The sequence below is a fragment of the Branchiostoma floridae genome, chromosome 6 (genome assembly GCF_000003815.2).
Source record: "Branchiostoma floridae strain S238N-H82 chromosome 6, Bfl_VNyyK, whole genome shotgun sequence".
Lineage (NCBI taxonomy): Eukaryota > Metazoa > Chordata > Leptocardii > Amphioxiformes > Branchiostomatidae > Branchiostoma > Branchiostoma floridae.
This window is the reverse complement of record NC_049984.1, coordinates 6,028,317-6,053,200: the sequence shown is the minus strand read 5'-3', so window position 1 is coordinate 6,053,200 and position 24,884 is coordinate 6,028,317. Positions and strand designations below refer to the sequence as shown.

At 42.2% G+C, this 24,884-nt stretch overlaps 2 protein-coding genes across 2 annotated transcripts in view; one reads left to right on the top strand and one right to left on the bottom strand.

Annotated features, from left to right (window-relative positions):
- The first annotated feature begins 49 nt into the window (after positions 1 to 49).
- On the top strand, positions 50 to 1,871 carry LOC118417882 (transmembrane protein 70, mitochondrial-like). Its single transcript, XM_035823633.1, has 2 exons — positions 50 to 217; positions 656 to 1,871. Exon 2 carries the CDS (start codon positions 725 to 727, stop codon positions 1,493 to 1,495), a length of 771 nt encoding a protein of 256 aa, XP_035679526.1. The 5' UTR covers positions 50 to 217; positions 656 to 724; the 3' UTR covers positions 1,496 to 1,871.
- Positions 1,872 to 2,634: 763 nt separating this feature from the next.
- Positions 2,635 to 24,884, bottom strand: part of LOC118417881 (glycine receptor subunit alpha-1-like) — a 32,160-nt gene continuing 9,910 nt past the window's right edge. Inside the window, exons 2-9 of the mRNA XM_035823632.1 lie at positions 21,007 to 21,074; positions 12,478 to 12,689; positions 11,759 to 11,841; positions 10,914 to 11,066; positions 9,496 to 9,669; positions 8,608 to 8,828; positions 6,270 to 6,416; positions 2,635 to 4,356 (exon numbers count right to left, since the gene is read on the bottom strand). Of these exons, the coding sequence (XP_035679525.1) occupies positions 4,177 to 4,356; positions 6,270 to 6,416; positions 8,608 to 8,828; positions 9,496 to 9,669; positions 10,914 to 11,066; positions 11,759 to 11,841; positions 12,478 to 12,689; positions 21,007 to 21,074 (1,238 nt within the window). The 3' untranslated portion in view covers positions 2,635 to 4,176. The remainder of the gene's footprint in view (positions 4,357 to 6,269; positions 6,417 to 8,607; positions 8,829 to 9,495; positions 9,670 to 10,913; positions 11,067 to 11,758; positions 11,842 to 12,477; positions 12,690 to 21,006; positions 21,075 to 24,884) is intronic.

Sequence of the window (24,884 nt, the reverse complement as noted above, 5' to 3'; positions counted from 1 at the left end):
AGGCAGTTCATATAGGATTTATTACGATATTTTACTACATAATATGTTTATAAAATCCCCCTTTCCGTAATATGGTATACTCCTCCTGAACAGCTGATTCGGGTCAAAGGTGAGGAGCAGCATGGCCGTCCGTGTGCGGATGAAATGGTGAAGAACACGTATTTACGTCTCCAGGGTGACATACAGGACAAGTAGAAGGTATAGAAACACAGGAAAGGTACGTTCCCATCACTATGAATCTGCTTTTTATACGAAAAGTTCTGTGAGAGAGTATCTTACCAAATGGCGGTACTTTTTAGGATGCACCCCTCCCCCTCTGACCTACGTTTCACCCTGCTGTCCGGAACATCTCCAGATAAATAGTTCTACTAACTTGCATTTGCGTACAATGATAGCATCAAATGTGGCAAAACAAGGTATCTTATGATTTGTTAGCCCTTCAAAAAGGTCGTGTTTGACTGCAAATCAACTTGTAGAATGCAGTGATTCGATGTAATATAATAATAGGTGTGATCACTTTTATCACCCAGTAGGCTGTTTCGTTGAGAGCATAATTTAATGCAATAGATGTTGGGCAAAGTTTTCGTGAGCTTCATCAAAACGTCATCAAAGCTATCTTGGTAATAACCTTCAATAAATGTCTTTATTTTCACAGCGTACAAAGCTAGTATCCGGATGCCTTGTTGTGGACCATCCCATCTCAAGCTTGGTCTCAGCGTTCACCATGCGGTTATTAGTTTCTACCATCAGACAAGCATACTTCTTGCCTAAAAGATACTTCTATGGTGCCGCATTTTCCCATGGCTGTGTGCTACGTGTGTCTACTTTACATGTGACCACTAGTAGTAGTACTATCCATAGCCCATCCAGGGGGCTGTCTGCACAGACGGGCCATGGGCCACGTGGCAAGGAGAAAGAAACCTTCTTAAGAAAACTCGCAAAGATTAGACAAAAGATTGAGGAGGAAGAAAAGACCTTTGGCAAGATTGTGTTTGAGTCCAAAGTTGTGCCAGTACTCATGGCAGGCAAGATCGGCCTCTACGGCATGAGTGTGATCACTATGGTGTCACTGTTCACCAATGGAGTTCACCAGTATGCTGAGCTCAGTAATGCAATGTTCACAGTGGCTATGGCTGGCACGATAGCAATCATCTTAGCCATCCCCTGGTCAGTAGACAAGCTGACCTCCCGGTTTGTTCTGAGGCTGTACTACAGGCAGGACCAGAACTTGTACACCGCCATCAAGTTCAACAAGGGGATTGGAGACAGAAGGTTTCAGTTCACACCTGAACAGATCACACCTGTCGATGAAAGGATCAGGAAAACCCTGAAGGGGAAGTTCACCTCATTTTACCTGGACAAGGAACCCATGTATGTCAACAAGCTGTGGTTTGAGGTTCCCAAGTACTATAACCATCTCATGGGCTATGAAAATATGTTGGCAAAACCCAAACCTGAAACTAAGTTTTGGAGAAAGAATCTTATTCAGAAGTGATAGACTCCTCTGTGTGCTTTGACTTCTCTACTTCTGTATTTGCACCAGTTAATCACTTCAAACTTATTAACTGTTTCTCCCAGACTAGATATACATGAAGTCCAATAGATAATCATACAGTGTTACTGACTTGTCAAGTACATAGATGTTGGAATCTAGTTTATGTAGTTTATATAATTAGATATAGAAATATGAGAAAAGATATTGAACATCATATGATGCTACACTGGGCATATGGTGAGTTCAGAGACATGTAGGAATTGGTAGTTGCCTTTCACAAAAAAAGAAAGACTTTTATTTGGTGGTATGGGCAGTTTTGTGTGTAAGCTGCTTCTGGCTTAGTGTAAAATGCTGAAATAAAGATTCCCTTGCTGCAGATGAAACCCTGTCATATATTAGCACAATATAAGTAGTATACTGACAGGGTTGTATTGATGCTGTCAAATACGAGTTAAAATACGGTCGTAATGACCAGGTGGTCGGCTTGAAGAGGTGGTCCCTTGGGCAGGTATGACTGTTGAACTCGACCTCACTGCCTTTGATATAGCACTCAGCTATTCATCATGCTAATAGGACAAAGTTGTAATATTTATATAACCAATAGGGAGATTTTACTTCAGATCGACAAAGCAATTTTATTCTCCTTCGGACGTTCGTAATGGTCAATTCCACTTCTGTAGTACTGTTGAGCAACGCCAGAGGGCGCTGTAAATGGGTAAATTTGGTTGGAAAAACTTTGCTAAATGACGTCAGGCATTAGGCTTTAATTTTGTTTGAATTATAACTGAAAAGTGCAAACAACTGGACGGTAGGGTATCGATTTCAGGGCACCTTTGACCCGGTCATGACGTCACGCGTCGATAAGGTCAGTGCGCGTCAGGCAGGAAAGTAGGTCAAATGCCAAAGGAAGGCCGGTTGGTACGACGAAAGTTATGCAGTTGTTTAGTTTATCAATCTTTATCATAGATATGCCATCCTGTGTACAATAGTGTAATTTTGTTAAACTTAATTTTCTACTACGGTAACTAAATTGTGTAAGTACTCCCCACGTTCATTACTGCAATATGCCCCAGGCATTTCTACAGATGATCATTTCTACCAGTTGGTCGTAGTAAATGTTTAAAATGAAGGTCCTTTTCGCTTATCCGACATTCCTTTATTGATACACTTCTACACGTTCTGCTTATGAAATTGCATTACGTACGGTCGTACCTGTGTCCAATGTTCAGGTTCTTAGACGAACTCTGTTCATTTCATGGAAACTTGTTCTGTACACTGTGCATGTAACGTTATAAAACGTTCAACGGGACAAACACAGACAAACGTAGTCACGTACTAGTAGTTAACTTAACTTCACTACCGTATACTATGGTACGTATGATAACGTTATCGAAACAGATAGGTACATAACTTATACGTCATCAATAGCGTTTTCTGAAATATTACATTGGATAGTATCTTCCTTAACAGTTTTTCGCCACAATTCTGTCACAAATGTCGGTTTACAAACGGTCTGTCTCTTACTCCACTATATGACTATTGTTGTGCTATCTCACTCGGTGCGACATAAACTGGATCTGTACCACCCTTGATCTCAAATTGGAATATCATAAATGTTGGGTAAGATCAATTTCTGGCGACCCGACAGCTGTTGTAAATGATTGCAATAACATTTGAAATCCGTTAAGGGTTATATTCAGACGAACGTCCAAGCTCAGATAAGACCGTTCATTTTACAGAACTGACAGGTTGTCTCCAATGTACGTTTCTCAATTTCCCGTTTCTCGAATGGCGCCGGATATGCTTATTTCGCCCAAGGCCATATCTTCGTATTTCTCAGCGGAAGGGAAGCAATCGTTACCCCGCGGCGCCTGGCAGGCGGAACGTTTTATCGTCGTCACTTAAGGTTTTTATGAAGTCTTCAAGGTTTTATTTTCCCGATGGATATACGGCTGCTATATCATCTATCTATACTACATAAACCCTACATATTTCGGTGCACTAAATGTCTGTAGTCACAGTTTTATACGAACTTGAAGGATGACAAGCAGAGGACCAGCCTCATTGGGTAAATCTGCACATATACGTCTCAGTTTCATTACTCCTACAACATGCAAGTTGTGGGGTTCCTGTACAATTTGAATAGCGGTCTGAATACAGAAGGTTGTCATAATAGCTACTTTACTATAGTTTACTAAATTTTCGAAACGGTTTTGACGCACAAGAAAAAATCACTTGTCCATGCACGTTGATACTTGGGATGGTTTCTCAAACGGTAAAAACAGCACTGTCGTAACTGTTTTGTTTACCAGAATTGGCAGAAACCTTTAGTACACACCATCCTGGCGGTGCTTTGGCAGCGATCCGAATAGTAACTCGATCTTACATGTACATGTACGGAGACAAAAGGCCACATAGCCTCGAAGTGGCCACATTCTCTTGTTGTATCGCAGATATGGTCCTGTATACGACTGAGTCGTCCAGGACTAAAGGATACTGTATACATAGTGTTCAACACTGGCAGTGCCAATGTTCGCTATAGAATGAATGAATGAATGGTTAATCATTCATGTAAAACTTTTCAGCCTCGCGGCTAAAGTACGTTTCAATAACATGTCCGGTACAATATAAAGTTCTATAGCAGGCGGCCAAGCCCTTTCGGCCGTTCATGCCGTCGTAAGTCATAAAAGCTGATACAGGGACCAGTACGCAGCGTTGAATATGACGAACGTTGACGGGAAGGCGACGCGGCAGCAGTTGTCTATGGTCTGAGCCGTCTCCTTCCCCGTGGTGCCCTCCGGTTTGGACTTCGGTTCCAGAATCTTCACAGCTGCCACGTCATCAGACTTCCCGCAAGACTCCTAGGTGCAGGGGAAACAGTGAAAGTTATATAGAGGAAGCGATGACAGTTTAGGTTCCTCAATTTCACAGTAGGGTGGTTTCTATAGTGTAGTAGAACCTATGCAAGGTTGATTGTGCATGCATTGAAGATAACGGCTTATATATTTCTTTTTGGCATTGTGAAGGTATATTCCTGTCAAAGTTTCGTTACTAGAATACTACAGAAACGTTGATAGGTAAACCACTTTGGTTCTGCAACAATGTATCATTTCCAAATGTTCATTCAACGAAACCGAAAGAATCACTCTGTTTAGAGAAGTCACAAAGTATTATCCCAACTTCCCCACATTGACAGACGAACAGAAAGCCACTTTTCTCTTGAAATCGCAGAACCCACAAATTTTAGAAAATGTGGGGCTTTTCGTCTCCCTCTGCTTCCAAAAAAGAAGTCGAACCCAACCTGTTTAGAAATAGCCAACACTAGTATTAGATTAGAATATTGTTTATGACTGTCCATTGTCACTATGTGTATACCATGTACTTGCAATTAGCCCTCGGGCGCGAACTTGCAAATAAACTTCTATAATAATAATTATCCTTCAATGTACCAGCCTGGAGAAATTATTCACGGAGGTAATATCCTTTTTTCTTTTCACTTAGGCTAATATGACCATATCCTCTACGTATTTAATGCTCTAAGTTCCACACTAGACAAAACGCTAAATGGGTTGTGTGGCATGATCCACCACAGGACCAGAGGCACTTTGCTGCAGCTCTTATGGCCACTGGCAACCGCCCACTAGGCCTACCTAAGGGGTTATGGATAGTATTCTATCAAAGAGGTTTGAATAGAATTCTATCAAAACAGGGCGACTAATTGGTCAGGAGAGTAAGGCGGCGGTATTACAAGGGTAAAATGTCGTGATGGACAAGTTCTGTCACATTCTTGGGACCGTCTTTTCCAGCCCTGTCATGGTCCACTCGCAAAGCAATAGATGGATAACTTCGCTACTTAGTTTCTAAGAGATGGCGATAAGTACATAAGAATGTAGCCGGGCATTGCGTAGGCTGAGTGTGTGGGAAAATGAAACCCTATAGTGGTCAAACTCCCCTGGCAAATCATTCTCTCTACAGCCAGCGTAGTTAGACTGGTAGAGACGAGGTCACTAACACTGGCAGCTGAGCGATTATGGATGATGGATCACCCTTTTAGTAGTTTATATTTCTGAACAGCGACACTTCGATAAAAAAAGGCAATTACACCGTCGACCAATTTGGAAACTTTCTTCCCCACTGTACCTCGTCTGCGTCAGCATGCTTGCAGGATTTTAAGTGGTGGTTTCGCCGCTCTATATACCATGAAGTCCAAGTTCAACAACGTCTCAAAAGGGCCACTGGCTCTTAATTGCGTTTTCCATTATTCTGTCTGGCTCTGATCGTCGGTGATTACTTTTACCATCGAAATATTGAACTTTTGGGCATGGCCCGCTTTGTGCAGAAAATTGCGGTCATCCTTTTTCCTCGATAGGAAAACTTTTGCCAACTTTTTGACGACTTAAACGTTAGATAAGCCAGATGTTTCATCATACGAGTTTAGTCTATATATACTCTAGTGCTGTAAGGCCTACTAAAACCTCCAACGATTGGTGACAAACTGTGAGCATCAAATATTTATTGATAAGGCCCTCTTTCCACTAGACGGCGATCGCTCTGCGCTCTCTCTGTGGCATAAACGGATGTGTGTAACCTTCGATTCCATACTAGGTATATCATACAAAATGTAAAAGTGTGACTGAAAGGACTGCAAAACTCACAAATCGTTAAAAGATTCGTTTCTTTTCTATACAATTCGTTGAGCGATCTGTCAAATTTCAGGTTGCAGAGAGAGCGCGGCGAGGGGGTCGTCCTAGTGGAAAAGGGGTATAAGCATTACCTTGCCATTTGCTGTGCTCGGCCGCCGTCTGGAAAAGACCGCTCCGAACCTGAAAACGAAGTTGACGACGGCGTACTCAATCAGAGCTGAGAACACAAAAAGTTGGCACACGACTATCCAGACGTCGAGCGCCCGGACGTAAGAAACCTGGAATAAGAAAGAATGGTAGCTTTATAGACAACATATATTTGTATGGTAAATGTGGACATGTGGAGGGAATGGATGAGGGAAGAATCCCGAAGATAGCTCTCCAGTACAAACCAAAGGGCAAGCACCCCTTAGGCAGACCCAGAAAGAGATGGAGGGACAACATACAGGAGATACTGACAAAGTACAGACTGGGCAGACTAGTTAGACTGGAAGAGGAGGGGATCTTCCATGATCGGGAAGAGTGGAAGAGACGATGCTCTCAACTGACAGGCCCTAAAGCCTACCTGGGGAAGATGTAAGATGTAAGATGTAAGATGGTAAATATACACCAAAAAGCAGTTACTCAACCAACTGGGTACGATTTTGGAAACGGTCAGACGTTTCAGATAACAGTGACACTAAAATATAACGTCAGTGTCACTGACGAAAGACAGTTATGTTAGCCGAAACGTCTGACCGTTTCCAAAATCGTATCCAGTTCTTGAGTGACGGCGTATTTTATTACCTGGATGTCTAACCATCATCGATGTAGATGGTAACGTAGCCATAATTGTGTTCCCACAGATAACAGTCGGGAAATTATTAAAGACTTTACCATTTATTAGATAACAATAGCATTGTATGATCGTTGCAAATGCTTCTTTGTACAGGGTTATAAAGTGCTCTGAATGATACATTGTTCTGTTTCCCCCATAATCTTTCCAGAAGCCACAGAGTCGATCTGGAAAATCGTACTATAAATTCAAGTAATCGGTAAAGAGTAGCCATAATTGTGTTCCCACCGATGACAGTCAGGAAGTAATACAAATGATTTTACCATTTACTAGATAACAATAGCATTGCGTGGTCGTTGTAAATGCCAAAGCAATTGAGCTGTAATTCTCTTTTCCGGTAGTGTTTTCTGGATGATACATTGTTCGGTTTCCTCCATAATCTTTCCAGTAGCCACAAAATCTATCTGGAAAATCTTATTATCAATTCAATTACGTAGGGAAATCGGAGCCTAGCCCTGAAATGAGCGGCATAACTCAAACAATTAGCGACAATCGTTCTACATTTGGTGAACATTAGTAAAGGATATCATAGTAAATGTAATTGTGCAGAAATGTGATTTATGTAGGTTCGTTCCGGGTGACGCTCACCACTTTTTCATTTTCCTTCGTACTTCCGAAAGTACACTGAATCTGGTTTCTGGTTGGCTGGAAGATGATTATGGTTCCTACAACTATAAGTAATGACAATGGGACTAAATCAGCGTTATTTTGACTCCCTATTCCAAGATACGATCGTCTTTAAACCTTTTTGCATCACCCTAAATGTGAGAAAGTCACTTTACTGGGTTTTTTTTCAAGTCTATCCCTGCTACCGTTAGCGAGAAAGTGTGACGGAAGTCGGCTATGCGGACAAAACCATATACAGTGCAGTACATTTGAAGCGGGTCCGTATGGGGGCACTTGGATGTAGAAAAGGATTATCATTGAAAAGACACATGACATAACTTTGCGAAAGTCGGGTGCATTTGTATCCCCCCAAAAAATCATCTATCAGAAAATAACACTCGCATCTGGAGTGGAATGCGATAGACAGCTTGTACTTCTGCAAATAACTTCATCAGGGGGGATACAAACTGACGACCTTGTGGGACGGCATTCTCGCTGCTGCAGCGCCACCAACATCGGCTCTACGTAGCAGCAAGAATCGTATCCAGCCATTCTAACCCTAATGATGGTGTCTGACAGACACCGAAAACGTTGGAAGTAAGTACCCCCTGGTTGTGCCTAAAGAACCTTACTATATGGGCAGCTTGTACTCTTCAGCACAAACCTGGTGAGCTACGTCAGATATATATGCAGTACATCATTATCATCATGTTAAAGTTAAAAAAGTTAAAGTTCCTTCCCGCGCCTGATGGCGTTTAGGGCGGCGCCCATCTCCGTTTCAGTAGCCCTGGGCCACACAGCTTTTGTGCAATCACTACAGCAGTGGGATAGTCTACTGGTAGTGGTGTGTGTTCAACTTCCATACTCTTTCCCTAATGCTGATGAGTGCTAAGCAGAGAAAGCAGTATGTGCCATTCTTAAAGTCTTTGGTATGACTCGGCCGGGGATCGAACTCATGACCGAATGCAAGGCGAACACTCTACCCACTAGGCCATTGCACCATCATCATCATGTACAAGCAAACATACCTCAGCCATCCCTGCAGCGCGCGAACTCTGCGCCGTCATGGTCAGGACGGTGGTGACGCCCAGGCACACCCGGGCCGGCACCGCGCCTGCGTCGATCCAGAAGGAGACCCAGGACATGATGACGATGGAGGTGGAGGGGATGTACATCTGCAGCAGGTGGTAGGCCAGCCGCCGGGACAGGTGCAGCTGGATCTCCGCAGATGTGAAGACGTTCTTGTTACCTGAGGAACAGTTTACTGGATAAAAGTTATCTTAGCAAGAACGTTCATCTGTGTTGGTAGAATACATTATAGAAAAATGCTAACACTTCACTTCCAACACTGAATTAAACTATAGGGACTTACCACTCTCCGTCGACCTTGTTCACAAAATGACCCTTCTATCTCGAGCAGTGACGTCAGGAACACTCCACTTTTGCAGGAGGGGTTCATAAGTTTTAGAAAGTCTATGTTGCCCCCGTCTCTGTTGACGGTGGGCCAGTGGGCTCTAATGTACAATGTCTCATTCACTTTAAGGATTAAAGTTAGTCTGCGGGCAATTGGCTGTTGTTCCTGTTATCAATACCGGACTGAGGGGTAATAGTTTTGAATCCTAGCTGCACTAGATACGATTTTGCGTAGTTTTCTACTCCAAATGGGTATGAATGGCACTTTGCGCGTTTTTTCTTACTCCACCCAGGTTTAAATTGGTACCTGACTTTGGCTGGGAAGGTAAAAGGGAGTGGAGGGAGAAAGATGGGTTCCGCCTTCCAGTACTGTGCCACAATGGATAACATCAAGTTTAGATGCTTTGCCATACTTGAATACTTTCTATCACTTAAACGCATCCCTACTTATCCATAATAGTATATAGATATCGAAAAAAAGTACTGTTGCAAGGACATCTTACTTGTTTCCGTTATCAGATTGCACATGTTTGTGGAGTTCCTACAGGACCCGCTGTAGTAGATGCACCGGTCACAGTCCGGACTGCCCACCGCGTCCTCGCACCGCTGCTGATCAGTCAGGCACCTGTCTGCGTCCAGGTAGTCACAGGTGTTCTTGTAGTAGACACACCCCTTACCTGTACATGAGATGTGCGAGATGTGTATGTTATGATTCAGGCTAACATCACATTTTCCAACCGGGGACCGGCCGGGCTCGAATCGAAAAATAGAAGTGTATACGTGAAAATGTACACAAATAATGCCCACGACTATTCTCTTTACGTCTTGTGTAGTTTGGTGTCTTTTGTGTCATACTTTTCGTTCCCGAAAGCTACCCGACTGAGCTCCGGCTTGGAAATGTGACGTAGGCCTCAATGGGAATGTTTATCCCCAAAGCCATCTTAAAACTAGAAAAAAGTGGCTACGCACAGACTTCCGAGCAATACCCTGTAGGGGAGAATACAAGAAAATCTAGCAGAAAAGTAGTTTTTCTAATGGTAATCCTATAGGAGCATACACACAGCTCTTTGCGTTGATTTATGCCCCGGGTATGGTTATAAATTGTACGGTGTACGGAAATCCTTTTAAAAGTTTCAGTCTGCTGAAGCCAGAAATTGGAGGAAATTACCTTTTAGGAAACGTGTTTTTATCTCTTGGTAAGGAAGAAAGACTTATAGAAATCGCACGGGCCATAAATAAAGGGATAAAGCAAGCTACACCCCAGCACTTACACGTTTTTCCGGGTATTATACGGTTTGCTTTATAATCTCCGTAACAGCAGTCAGTAAGCGATTACTCAGTAATTTTACCAAGACATATTTGTAATGATTACAGCATGTAATAGCCGTGAAATGTTAGCCTCATTCGCAGACTTTCTACGCGGGCGGGCGGAGCTTATTTAAGGCGGAGCGCTGATTTGTGATTTTTAGCGTGTCTAGGTTTTCAGAAGCACGGGGACCTCAGTGTCGCAGTTTTCTACATAGAAAGTTCGGAAATCCATGCTAGAGACGTAAAATGTGCCCACCAACTTTGTATTCGACTGGCAAAAGATAACCACTATAAAAACAGCCCAGTCCATATTTCCCGCAACTTTTGAATACATGTAACTGAAAGCATCTCCCATATCTAAGTTTATTTATTCACTATTGTAGTCTTCTTTCGCTACTTTGTATCATAAGAAATTTTTGTATTTGCTTGTTTTATTCCTTGTATGATAAGCATTCCCCTGTAATTGTATTGTATTGTTGCATATGTATCATTCTACAGTGTCTGCTGTGCAGTAGACGCTGCAATGTATTTTAGTGTTCGCGGATTGAACCAATAAACCAATCACTATTATTATTATTATTCTAGTTATAACATCCGTGAAATGTCATCTCACCGGCGATGTTGGGCAGGAAGGAATTGGCGTACGCCTTGACGCTGAGGCCCGTCATCTTGAACTGTGAGTGGAGCGCCGTGGCGTCAGTGATGACAGGAGCGGACGTCTGAGCCCACAGCGACGGGAACCCCCAGCGGAGTCTCGCGTCTTCGTCTGCAAACCCACACAAAGCTTCTTAATGGTTGCAGAGGAACCCTTAATGCCCTTGAATGCCAGTTAAGATGAAGGGAGTGGTTTATTGTCACTTTCGCGCACTTGATAAATCGTCTAATTGCGTCGTAATGACTATTGCAGTTCATCTTACAAAGATAGTGAATTACATCCAATACATCATGGGAATAAATTCCCTTTGAAGGCCACTCAAGCAGCGCAACTGTAATCTCCTTGCGTGGAAAATATAGTTCTGACAAGTACCAAATGACACTACGTGATCATGCAACATGGCCCTTATTACAAACTGTGTGTGCTAACCTAAATAACGGGTACTTATATTCGTGATAGAGCACAAAGGCAATCCACTGAAGTCATGGCGGTGTTAATTGTATCTCGGAAGTTGCATTATGCGGTTTTGATAATCCTATATGATTTATACAGGACGGATAGCAATTCAATACGCTGTAATCAACGCAACAAAGTTATTGCACAGCATTAAATTACCAGGTCCTTTCGTGGGAATTGACGTGGAATTGGATGGGAATTGGTCTAGTACCCTGATCTATTATGAAAGTGTGTCGAGCAAGATAATTTGTGCAGTTTTGTACATCATGTTTCAAAGTTTAACATTTAAGAGCAACAGGAGGGGAGGATGAAGATAAAGTGCTAAGGGGTTGCATGTCAGAACTTACATCCATCTAGTTTAATCTTGCATAATTGCCTGTCCAACGGGAAGCTCTGCAAATTCATCGCACACGCCGCCGTAAGGTCAAACCTGGGAAATATATGAAGAGTAAGATTAGTACGGACAATGTTCATTTGTCATGGTTTGGCTGTAATGTCTCGACAACCAGTCAAGCTGTGTTCATATACTTTTGATCTATAGCTAGAGGCAGCAGTAGACGTTCAGATCTGGAGATGTCAATGAGAAGCTTCGTTGCATCATTTGCTATCACAGTATCAGCAAGCTTTAGGCTACGCATGTTTCTTTATTCATTTCAACAGTATATGAGGTACCATTACTAACAGCTGCAGTTTTATAATTTTGTCCCTGTTGTTGCGCCGATATTGAAGAATTTAGGAGATCTTGAAGTCGTAAGCCGCGGTTTTAGGTATCTAAGGTTGAACATGGCATCTTCCTAGTGTCTATCAGAGTCCGGCCTGACTGAATAGTAATATGGAGACTATGTCTAAGTAAGAAATAAAATCCTAGTAGGAGTTAATTGAGCTATGAGTGAACTAACCGACCAACGGATAGACTTATGGTAAGGTTCGACCAGCGGATAGGTCCAGGTTTGACCAACGGATAGACTAAAAGACTGACTGAGATCCCATGCTAACTTCAAGTTGTTTGTCCCTATTTGGCCAGATTCTTCTCTTTTGCCATCTCCTTTAGAGACTATCATCTCACCTCTGTACACGATTGACGAGTCCGTCCCGTGACACCCACGTGGTGGTCTCCTCCTCGCCCGTCGTCATCTTCAGCGCCTTGGTGTTCTTGAAGTCGACGTGCGGCGCCCAGATCTCCACCTCGGGATCCACTGGCACCCAGGGCTGGGTGGTCAGGTTGGCGAGCCGGGGGTCCCACCACTCCATGCTCAACTGCACGCTGGCTTTGAAGTCCTATGAGGATTTTAAGGACGACAAGATCAAAAAGTTAGTCCACCTCGGGGTCCACAGGCGCCCACGGCTGGGTCGTCAGGTTGGCGAGCGGGGGGTCCCACCACTCCATGCTCAACTGTACAATGGCCTTGAAATCCTGGGGGTATTTTAAGGACAAAAAGATCAAAAAGTTAGTCCACCTCGGATCCACGGGCACCCAGAGCTGTGTGGCCAGGTTGGCGAGCCGGGGGTCCCGCCACTCCATACTCAACTGCACACTGGCTTTGAAGTCCTGGGAGGATTCCAAGAACGATCATTTTTTTTTAATCATTGCTTTGGCTGTTCAGCACGTACAGACAGGGCTGCCCAACTAGCCTGTATATAAAAGGGCCAGCCCTGCTGGCAGAAACAGAGACAATACAAGATCAATACAAATGGAATTCGACAAAGACATGATACTTATCAACAACAATGTTCTAAGTTCATAAAAAAACTTTTATATATATAGATGGTGTAAGATAATGTACATAGTATCTATACTGGAATATATAACAATATTTATCAACATCAATATTTACAGCGAGAGGTCAGGGTCTGACTCAATGCATAGACATCCCCAAGGACGATGAGATCGAAAAGATGAACTAAGATTAATCTGCGGTCCAGACTGTTGCCAGGGTTAATGCAGCCAGCTTCTCGGCTCCAGGGCCAACATGCCCCCAAGGAAAGTTTACTTGAAAGACCCTCAGCAAGGTTCCATTGGACACATGTTGGTCCTAGAGCCGACAAACGGGCTGTATAGACCCTGAGAACACTCTGGATCACAGGTAGGTTAATCTTAACCCATGAGGCTTGCTGTTTTAGCCCTGCTAACAGACTGACTTCCTAGTTAAGATTAAGCAGCGATTACGATGTAATCTTGTAAGCAACGTTTATCTCTCATGCTGCCAAGTATTTTCAGAGGAATCAATACCGTTCGTTACGGAACCTCATAAGATGTCTTACGTATAATGAGAGGCTTCTGTCTTACTTTCGGTCCAATCGATTTTGAATCACCTGCCTAAAGAGATTTCATCCATCAGTAGTAATGCAGATGCCGAATGAAATTATGACAGAATTGTACAAATTTTATCTTGATCTGGAAAAAAAAACACTAACAAAACCAAAGCCACACTTGTTTGGGAACAATGCACCAAGTATGTGTCGAAGTAAAAGTTTGTTTCATCCGTGTGACAAATGTTCATTCAACAAAGTAGCGGGCTGTAATAGATCACCTGTCAGCATTAATGGATAAGGAATCATTGGCACAACCAACGTACGATGAACAGGGGAAATTATCTTGCATCTGATGTACTATATATCTGTCCAAATCTGAAAGGATTTACTTCTGAGGTATAGGATTAATATTCCTGCAAATAGGTATCATGATAATTTCCTCGTTATTACTGTCGTGTGATAAAAGGAGAATTATTTGGTAGCTACAGGCGTGCGGCATTCTTGCAGTTATGACAGTAAACGTTACTTCAAGATATTGATTCGGGATTTAGGTCATCAAAAGTTTAGGAACACTTAATAAATTCCTTTTATACTTTTCGGTAGTGCATGTCATAAGTCTAATTGCTTTAAACTTTTTGGAGTAAAAACGATTGGCAACTTATGAGGAACTACGTTAGTCACCCAAACAGATCTCAGCTGAATAGTATCGTGTTTGGAACCCTTAAAATATAAAACAAGGTAAAGTTCCTATAGCTTTTTAATGCTGTAGGGGCAGTGGATTATCATCCACTGTGTCTAAGGCACTAGTAATGGATTGGGACGAAACCCATCCTCTTCTTCCATCACGGAAACCTTTGTGCCCCTGTATTCTCAACCCGGCTTACGCCAGCACAGTAAGAAAAGTAAGAAAAGTTAAGTGTGCATTTCCAAACGACACAGCGTCCAAACGGGCATTGAACCCGTAACTGACTATATCTTCTTGAGGAACCTAGAGGATATAAAAGCATGGGTACCCGACTTCAGCAAAAACTACTGCCTGCATTTGTATGTGGCACTGTTAAAACAAGTTACTATCGTGAGTGTAGTGCCACATTGTCTTCATCTATCCCAAAGCAAAATAAAAAATAAAAAGATTCCAAGTGCTCACAATTTATTGTAGCTTTCCAAGTCTGCCCAAGTACTTTCATCCGTAGTAGCTGCTGGGTCAATATATTTTCGCTTGCTAAGCACGGAGAGAAGAAACGACAGACGAAGGACAACTCTGAACTCGAGTAACCGAACATAACACGACAGGTGGTCTCTCTTACCCGCGGTCGACCACCTCTAAAGGTACCACTTATTGCTGTTGGCACTGTATATAGGTACTTAATGTTGATGGATTATGATAACACCATTGTCGTCTGCCTGCGAACAAAACCACCGGCATGTTCATTTGTCTCACAACTCGTCCTGGCGTGTGAGGCACGCCCGCGGATACTCAAACGTTCATGGGTTATGCAGCGCGCGTTCCTCGACGTGGGAAGTCTGTAATGCCGACAAAAAGTATTTACCAGATGTAGGTCGCAGGGAATGTCATTCTACCACATGCGCTTCCTCAACAATTCAACTTATGTCTCGTACCCATCTTACACCAGGATGGAGTGAGAAAAGATACATAAAGTGCATTTTCCAAGGAAAGACAGGAAGGCCGGGAATTGAACCTGTGACCTCTTGATCCTATCTTCACCAGGCTAACTACTGTGTCTTCGTATGCATCACCAATTGGTGATTAGCCAACCACCTCAGCTAATTGAAAAGTAAACTCTAGCACCACAATCACCTCTTTGCGCATTACCACCAGATTCTGAAGATTGATAATGTCACCCAAAATTAATTCCATAAATATGGCAACCCCCAGGGGTAGTTTTGAAAGAAGGGGTTAAGTACAAGCAATTATCATTGAAGACTCCCGCTCAACCCGACCGGCTATCAGCGAGCGCTAATGTAGATGGATGGGGCAGTATCCCATCTAAAATCGATTAATGTGTGACCTCCGCCTCACCCTATGTTAAAGAGAGAAACCCTGATCACACCGAGGGTGTTCCCGAACCGCGGCTTAACGTGCCCCCCAGCACGACTGCTATCGATTAAACTTCATCCCACACTTTAGAGGAACGTGACCGTAAGTCTACGGACAACCCTAGACAATGTTGTCCCACTTTTTGCTAATCTACTTTTAATCCAAGTCGTTTCTAGTTGATAAGGCAATGGTGCAGTGCACGATTTAGTATAACAACTTCGTGCACTGATATTCGTTATCAAGCAGTCTTTGCTGATTACAATATAAGGGCTACGTATCTACGAGAGCTCTTGAAATTAAAGCAGGCCGATGCTTTTAAATATATGTAGTAGAGCTGAGTTGGCATTGTGAAATGTAAATAGAAAAGGTGGGATCTTTCGTCTTCCACTGTCTGCGAAAATGAAGTCGAACCCAATAACCTAGGATCTAGATAGAGTGAGCTTTTAGATGATTACTAGCTTCAGACTAGAGTAGACACTTTTGATATTGTTTTTACACTGTTTGTATATTTTATGTTACATGCAATTAGCCCACGGGCAAGAATTTGCAATAAACGTTATCTAAATTGTTCTTGTTTTCTATTCCAGCAGGAACAATCTGTTATTGACGATACCTGACTTGGATGCAATGATAGGTGCAAATTGGACCACACATAACATATGGAGACTCTGGACCATCAGATGTGGATCAGCAGGCATCCTATCAGGACCGTGTTAGGGTGAAGAAGAACTAGGATCCGCGACCAGAGCGGTCTGTTTCTGGCAGCTTATGAGATCACAATTCGATCACAGAGATGCCTGTACAACTTGATTTGGTTAGTGTGATAAACGACAGGTATGGAAAGTATCTGATGTGTGTTAAATGAAAAATGCACATGTATATGGTGGTGATGAATTGCCCCTGGTTATTAATTAGATAAAGTATAACTAGATAATTGATATAGGCTTTATTGCAAGTTCTTGCCCGAGGGGTAATTGCAAGTGACAAAGATGACATACAAATAATGGTAAACATTATATCATTAATGAAACGAAAACACCAACGAAAAGACAGTTAGGGATTTTCAGCATCTTGAAGAGTTTGATTTGGTTGGCTGTTTGCTTTCGTGCGTGTTCGATCGAACCGAGATGCCTTTCACACTACCGCAATGTAGTTTTGAGAGCGTGTCAGCTTAAATGTTATCACACCGCATTTGCGAGATATAATTGCCGCCAGGTGGGCCTTCTGCCAGCACAATCTATATGGTTACATGGACTGAGAACTGGCATAATGGTGAATAAAGTTTCCAAGTACTCACAATTGATCATTGTAGACTTCCAAGCTTGGTCAAAAGATAGAGAAATCTGAACTCAAGTAACCGAATAAAACACGACAGGTGGTCGCAGATTAGAGGTGAGAAATGGTCTCTAATCTACAGAGGACCGCCTCATTCTAAAGGTACCACTTAATGTTGATTGATTATGATGACACCGTTGTCGTTGCCTACTAAGAGAACTGTTGGCATGTTCATTTGTCTCACAACTTGCCCTGACGTGAGAGGCACGCCCGCGGATACTGAACCGTTCATAGGTATGCAGCACGCGTGCCTTGTCTTGGGAAGTCTGCAATGCAATAACTTTACTCACCAAGCTCCCAAGTCTCAATGAATGATGGATCGTTGATATTCGTCAATGAACATCATGGGAGCATTGAGAGGAAGAGGTTTTAATTGTAACACTTTGGTTCATAGATTGAACTAGGAAGGATAAACATATTGCAGTAATGCTTTGTAAATAACGTATTTCAGTATGCCGTTTAAGCAGCGTTGTAACTTTATATTTTGCATTGGCTTAAGCGTCCTAAGCTTCCTATTCATGACTCTCTGAAGTCTGAACACAGGTTTCAACTACAGTATATATAGTGATTTACATTGTTAGCATCACTGACTGAATCCCTAGCGTGTTGTCGGATAAGTGGAAAACCATACATATATATTGGTATGAGACGAAAGGAATTAATTGATGGATTCGCTTGTCGTCACCGCCAGTGCCAGCATTCCAGCTGAATTTTTCACAAATCCCGGTAACTAACTGCGGGCAATGGGTGCCAAGCCTTTTAACAGTTGCACTGCAATATATCCGGCTTGGTTCACACGTTGGGAATGTTGGGTTGTAAAAAGGCTTTGATCTGTTTTATGACACAGGGTGTCTCGCCTGTGAATTTTCCAGCAACACCTACCCCATCAACGGGCGTCTTTCTCTCGACATCTGCATCCACAGCTCATATTTACCTGCCATAAATAATATGAATTTAGATACCATCATGTTTGTGATTAGATGTACGCCACCTGATGCATAGCTTTACGGAGTGATCCCAATTGCTGAGGAATAGCACGGTCGTCTTCTTTCCAATAACCAGCATGCACCATGGAATCTATCGACGACCTTTTGAAAACCTCTGAACCCTTGTACGCCGTAGGACAAGGCTATGGTTTACGACCTGCTCTGCTGTACACCGAATGTACAATTTGCTGTCTGCTAGGCCTGACATGTCGTTTCATTATTCAACTCCAGACATAAAGCATGCTGCGTACACCGTGTTTCTTGTTAAGATTGTTTATTTCTGATCTTTAAACATGCTGCGTACACAGTATTCCTTGTTAGGATGGTTTATTTCGGATATCTATCTCTACCTAGAGGGATTTGTAAAATGGAATGTCTGCTGTAATGATTGTGATCAACTGTAAAATCAAACAATACTTAATTTGTACCATTATATAATGCATACATCGCAATTAATTGTAAGGCCTATGAGTTCCATCGTAAATGCTAGGAGTCCCATCGGATGCAATTTTGTGCGATAGTTTGTGTTTAAGAGATCATATTTCTATTATATCCGACTCGCGAGAGTCAGGCAGGGGATTTGGAGATTCACGTCGCAAACTTGATAGTGTCGCCAGTAGTCACAAACCTGTCTTACTGCATATTACCAGCATATTTTGTGGTGACGCTTAAAAGAACGAACACCTGGATTAACCAAATTTAAAGGCCTGCAATTAAAATTATCTAGTGCTGGGTGGTACAAAATAAGCTGGTACAAAATTCATTTCACAATATTCTGTCCAGTAGTGATAGACCGTGCGCAACAATTTCCTCGATGTTTAAGAATCAATCTCAGGCGCCTGATAAAGCTGAATTGGAATAGGGAAATCGATCGTGCAAAATGGGAGATATTCTTCATTTTCTTCGTCTTCTTCTGGTAACGTTAGAGTAACAGCCATGGCATCCACGCTGCCACCATCCCCAAGTTGTCCTAACAGATTTTTACATTATATTTGTTCATCTATTATATTTTTCTATTGGATTCATTGCTTTGATATCGATCTTATTTGGATGCACAATTAGCTTGAAAAGAACAGATTCTTTGTGAAATAAAAAGTCATAATGTAAAGATAGCCTCGACTTGTGGTGTCGATTACCGAGGGGTGTAGCTGTTGGGCACCCGATTGAGAGGCCCTTAAACTTAGATGTTCATGTTTTGATTGAAATCCACTTTAATGTCAGGTCATCGGCTTTACTTAATAACGTCTAGGAGGCCTGGAGGCATCTTGCTCAGTTTTATTTGTGCTTTGTTATGCCTGACAACATTTATGGCATATAAAAGCGAGACGAATCATTAATCTTTTATTAAGTTTACAGACTCCTGAGTCGCGGGTTACACTAGTTCAATAGAAACATGGACAGCTGTCACTAGAATGCAACAAACACAAGGTGAACGCAAGAATAATGGTGAACTTTTTTTTTCCATTTCAGCGGCTCCGAAGAAAATTCGTAATTACAGTCGTGGATGGTCTCGATTTTGCTCCAGCTTTTCGATTCCAAACGAATATTGATATTCTATATCCCCTGTTATCAACTGCTTTTAACTTGATTAGAACTCCAGACTTCTCGTCTTCATCAGTAGTGAAGATCTAGGCATTCGTCGTTACCAATTCATCAGCTGCACAAAATGCATTTTGCATCCTGTGAGCAAGATGCATATATATGCCCCTGGCTCAACATTTGTTAAGTTGCAAAGTTGAAGTAGGTGACTAAAACGACGCCAAAGCCCCTCACTTCATTTCTCTTATACTATAGATGGGAAGTGACTACCTAGGGATTCACCTCCGAATTCTTGGCGCCGTAATTCAATTTGTCTTTTTTGGGCAGTATCCAAGGAAACCACAATTTCCAGAACCCCTATTCTGAAGCTTAAATGGTTACAGTCCATTGCAGTCGATGGATCATCAAACAACAGGACGCGTGGAGGTCAGTGACCCTAGACGTAGTTTGCTAAAGAAAATCAAATTTTTCCAGGAACTCCACGAGATAGTTCCGGAAATGGCAGCTCATACGTATTCGGTAATTGATTAAATGTCAAAGTTGCCGCAGGGAATATGATAAAGGTATCATATCAGTCCAAAGGGACGAAACTCATTTATAAAGGATATAGAATACGTACGTTCTTTTAATGCAATAACGCTATAGGTGATACAAAAGTTTGAAATCTATTTTTTCAACTTGATGATACATTTTGTAATTCTTACTTTATTTTCAATGATTACATTGAATCAGATTTTGATTAAGTGTATATGTTTGAAATGTACATATTTTACACTAGCGATGTGTCACACTGTCTTGGCTTCTATCCTAACCATTGTCTCGGTACTGAAACTACCGACTGTAAGAAGTCTCATGAGAACGTAAGGTCCGGGGGAATGCTTATCAACAAATGATATGTATCTATTGGTCTATTCTTCGTGCAAATTTGCTATTCCCATCTATAGCTAATTTGCATACTCCTTGTACCCTGTCACTCCTCCTACTGGACCTGTGGGAAGATCAGGTTAGGCTAACGTCACATTTCCACAAAGGGGCCCGGCCGGGCAGTTTGGGGGAACTAAAAGTACGATATAAAAGACAACAAAAACACAAAACGGACCAAAATAATTCAACAGCATGCCTTGTGCATATTTATTACTATACACTTTAATTTTTCGTTTCCGCAAACAGCACGGCCGGGCCCCGGGTAGGAATTGTGACGTAGGCCTTATCAGGCAGAGTGTAGGAGCACCTGGTCCGACCTGTCTGTCAGATGATGGATCCCCTATCTTCAATAACACCTCCAGCAGCGAAAAAATCAAACTCATGAATTCTAATCTTTGACGGATGTGTGGAGATCGTCTTCAATAACACCGCGAGCAGGGGGAAAAATCAAAGTCATGAATTGTAAACCCTGACGGATATGTAAAGATTGTTCACGTACCATGGTCACCTCTGACACCGATCCGAAGCTAAGGAGATGGGCTGCAAGAGTCACGTCCATCCATCGCTCTGAAAGACATTGATGGAAAGAGTCAGTAACGAAACGGTCTGAATATGGACCTTGTGTAAACCATGTCAAAGAATTTCTTCCTAAAATGTTAACGAGGTACAAAGTGTCTTATGTCGATGTCCTTAACACAATGTGTTGGGCCAGCTGCTGCATGGCAATTGGCAACAAGATAACTTTCCGGGACAAATATTTCAGAAATAAGCAACTGTTGGTGTGCTGCTGGCGCGCGTTATCTTGCTTTAAAAAGTAAGGAGAGACGATTGTGGTGCGCTAAACCTTACTGTGACAAATGTTCAAGATTTGTACGTCGATGAACGTTAAATATACAGCTTATGAGATACTCAATGTTGTTGCTGAAGCACCTGAATATGTTTTGCACAACTTTGATAGAACTTTTACTTTACGTCTTCAATAACTGGATGCGTTTTGCACAACTTTTTGTAGAACTTTTACAGGAGTTGCCTCAGTTGTTAATACGGCCGAGTGATCATACGAGCAACTTGATCTGATTTGCCTAAGATTGATGAGTGATTGGAAGCTCCGTAATCTACACTACTGATAGGTGCCAGGCTGACTAATCAGTCTAGGAAATGAGTCGAGACGTCGACAGCACATTCACACTGATGTAAATTGACAACCCGCAATATACACTCCAATTTCAGATGAGTCTCATATTGTTTGAAATTACGAAGTTCGCCCATTTCCATCCGCAACCGCCAGATAATATCCAAAATGAGCTACGGCACATCGCACATTTGCCACATCCTGCTTGTCATCAATTGTGTAATCTGATCGCACAGTCTAATTGCAGCTCGTTGAGGCATTGATTGTAATGAGATCCCTGCATCAACACCTTTTGGCGTATCTTATTACCTGGATGTCTAAACTTTATCGACGTACCTTCAACATCCTAGGATGTCATCGTTGCCAAGGCTAACTGACGGGCGGTCCAAAGATTTCTAAACATCATAGTTATTAACATCAACATTTGGAATTAATCTAGCTCTTTGTGCTTATAGTCGAACCAAAAGGAACTCTCTCTTACTTAATGAATCTGGGCCACCATGTTCTAATTGCGATGCGCCATACAAAAGCGTTATACAAAAGAGAGAGTTCCTGGAATTTGCAAACAACAGTCCTGTAACTTGATCAAATCTAGTCACAATAGACGACGGACTTAATGATAGATAGATATGGCTGTTAACGCATTTGGTGTCTGGTTTCCACATACTAATGTCTCCCCCTCGTGTTACTGTCGTGTCTTTGAGGGTTAATGAACATTCTGAAAGTACTCCATAAGTTATCACCAAGGGCAGGTAATAGAATTGTGGTTATAGCGGTGATGTCCCAAGACTACGGTCTCTCTAGTGTCTGCTGGATTATGCTGGTGTCGATCCAGGATGTAAAGAACATTATTTAAAAGTGGAGTAACCATACAAGTATGACCAATGGTATTACATTGCTCCTTGGAGTATCCTGGTACAATCTACGATAGCAAACTACTTTAATTCTGAGGTTGGAACCGCCTCCAGTTTGGTTGCATTTTTGATAGCTCTTACAGAGTGGGATCGCGTAGCACAGCGGTAGTAGCGGTAGCGTGTTCGACCCGTGACCGAGAGGTTGCGGGTTCGAATCCGGCTGCGTGTCACCGATCTTGTGTCCTTGGAAAAGGCGCTTTACACGACTTTCCTCACTTTACTCAGGTGAAAATGAGTAGGGCCGTCCCTCGGATAGAGAGCCATATACCCCAGGCACGTTAAAGAACCCGCCACACGTGCGATGGTGCGGTGTGAGTGGTTCAAAACCTACGGTACCCTGGCCGCACCTGGGGCAATTACTGGTGTTAGAAGATACAATAACAAGTGAAGATGAAATAACAAGTGTTGAATCCACTGTAAGTTTTAAAAAAAACAGATTTTCAATCAAGTGTGGAAGAGCAATGACCCAGGGTGTCTGCGAACCTGTATATCTTCTACACTCTATTGGGGCCCAGCATATTCGTATGTTGACTAGATATGGAGCTCGTATTGAGCAGACCTGAAAATTGGACTAACGAGACCTGGACCATCCTAACGTTAGACCTGTCTGGGTCTGAACAATAGTTTTATTGGTTCTGGAGAGTGTGACCGATCATAGACGAGTAGCTCTCCACACCATTGGATGAAAGTCCCTACGTTGAAAAAGTGCACTTCGAAATGATATATTGCCACATCCATCTCCCAATTTCTGGACAACTTTGGCTGACAGGATCTGGGCAGTTCGTATCAGACTAGAAAGGCCGACATTTGCTTAAGAGCAAATACAGTATATTTCAGCCATACCCCTTCCCACGCAACATTGGACTGTTCCAAATCACCCCTGCGCAAAAATGGAACATCCTCTTAACAGTACATTATCCCCCAAAGTGGACTGGTATTGTGAATTGATTCCAGGTAAAAACAGAGCTTGCTTCTATTTTTCAGAAAATGACAATAATCACACCTTCCATTTAGAAAATTTTCATCATGACTGAAAATTGTTGAATGACTTCATGTAATGTCATTAACAATTTTCAGTACGATAACTAGGTGTAAGTTTAAAAAAGTATAAGCTCCTTGTGATGTGGGTACATTTATTATTGCAGTGAACTTTTTTTATTCAAGTAGGGCATACGATTTAATAATTATCAAGCAGGTGCAGGTACTGTAGGAGCGTTTGTTTTCTTCAAGCTGTAAAACTGTTAAACTGTTTTACTTTGTATGCAATCAGCAATCGAGCCTATTCTTATTTTAGTTTAACAACTTCCTGCCAGACCCGGAAGATACGATTGAACCTTGTTCGAGGATTTATTTTCGTCTGTCTGGTCAGTCTGTTCATACCCTCGAGGCTGGCGCTGAGAGTGTTTTATTGGGCTGAAACTCTGGCAGTTTAAAGTTACTTACACTTTAAATGTTCAAAGTATAGGTCAAACAACAACAGCACTAGGAAATGTGGCCACTATAGACAGGTGGTCACTATAGAGAAAATGCTGATCTATTGACTAGGAGCCATACGTTACACATGATCATTAATCATATAAACATTGCACAGGTAAGCCAATTGTTTAGATGTACAATTAAGTTCAAATAATTCTGAAGAGAAATATTGATGAGAAAATAATCATTCTCGCCACTGTCTAACTTATAATTACGTATCAAAACTAAACGCAGATTTTCTAACTAACGCACCTTTCGCCGACTTCATCAAAGGACCGGCGGCTATCAATCAAACACGGCTGTTGATTAGACTTAGAGTTTCAAACAGCCATGTGCTGTGTGCCAGTTGACAGCGAACTTCATGCTACGTGATGTTTTACATTGCTTGGGCCTTCTTTCCTACAGCGGTGCTTCTACAAAATATTTAGACTGTAACACTGAGTCCCACATGTTTTATAGAATAGAATTTGACGCAGAACAGCGTTTTTTGCTGTGTATTTTTCTTGAAACATGTTCGTGGGAATATCAGCGAGGCGGCGACGTAGGGATATCAGACCGTCAACAAAAGTCGCACGGCGGCTAACGGCGCATCGAAGATACTAGCGCTATAAATAAGCGCTTCAACTAAGGATGGCAACCCGTACAATATTTTTGTATACTGTTGAGCTAAGTAAAGTTTGTTGTTTATGAGGTTTTAGTTGTCTTTGAAGCTTTGACCCGAAATATTTTAAAGTCAAACTGCTGAAGAGAAGTAAGTGACTGCTACGATTATCGTAGATATGGCCCTAAAAAAACTGATAAAAGAAGCCTTCTCAATAGTCTAAAATGCAAGAGCTTCCGGGGGGGCTTCGCCCA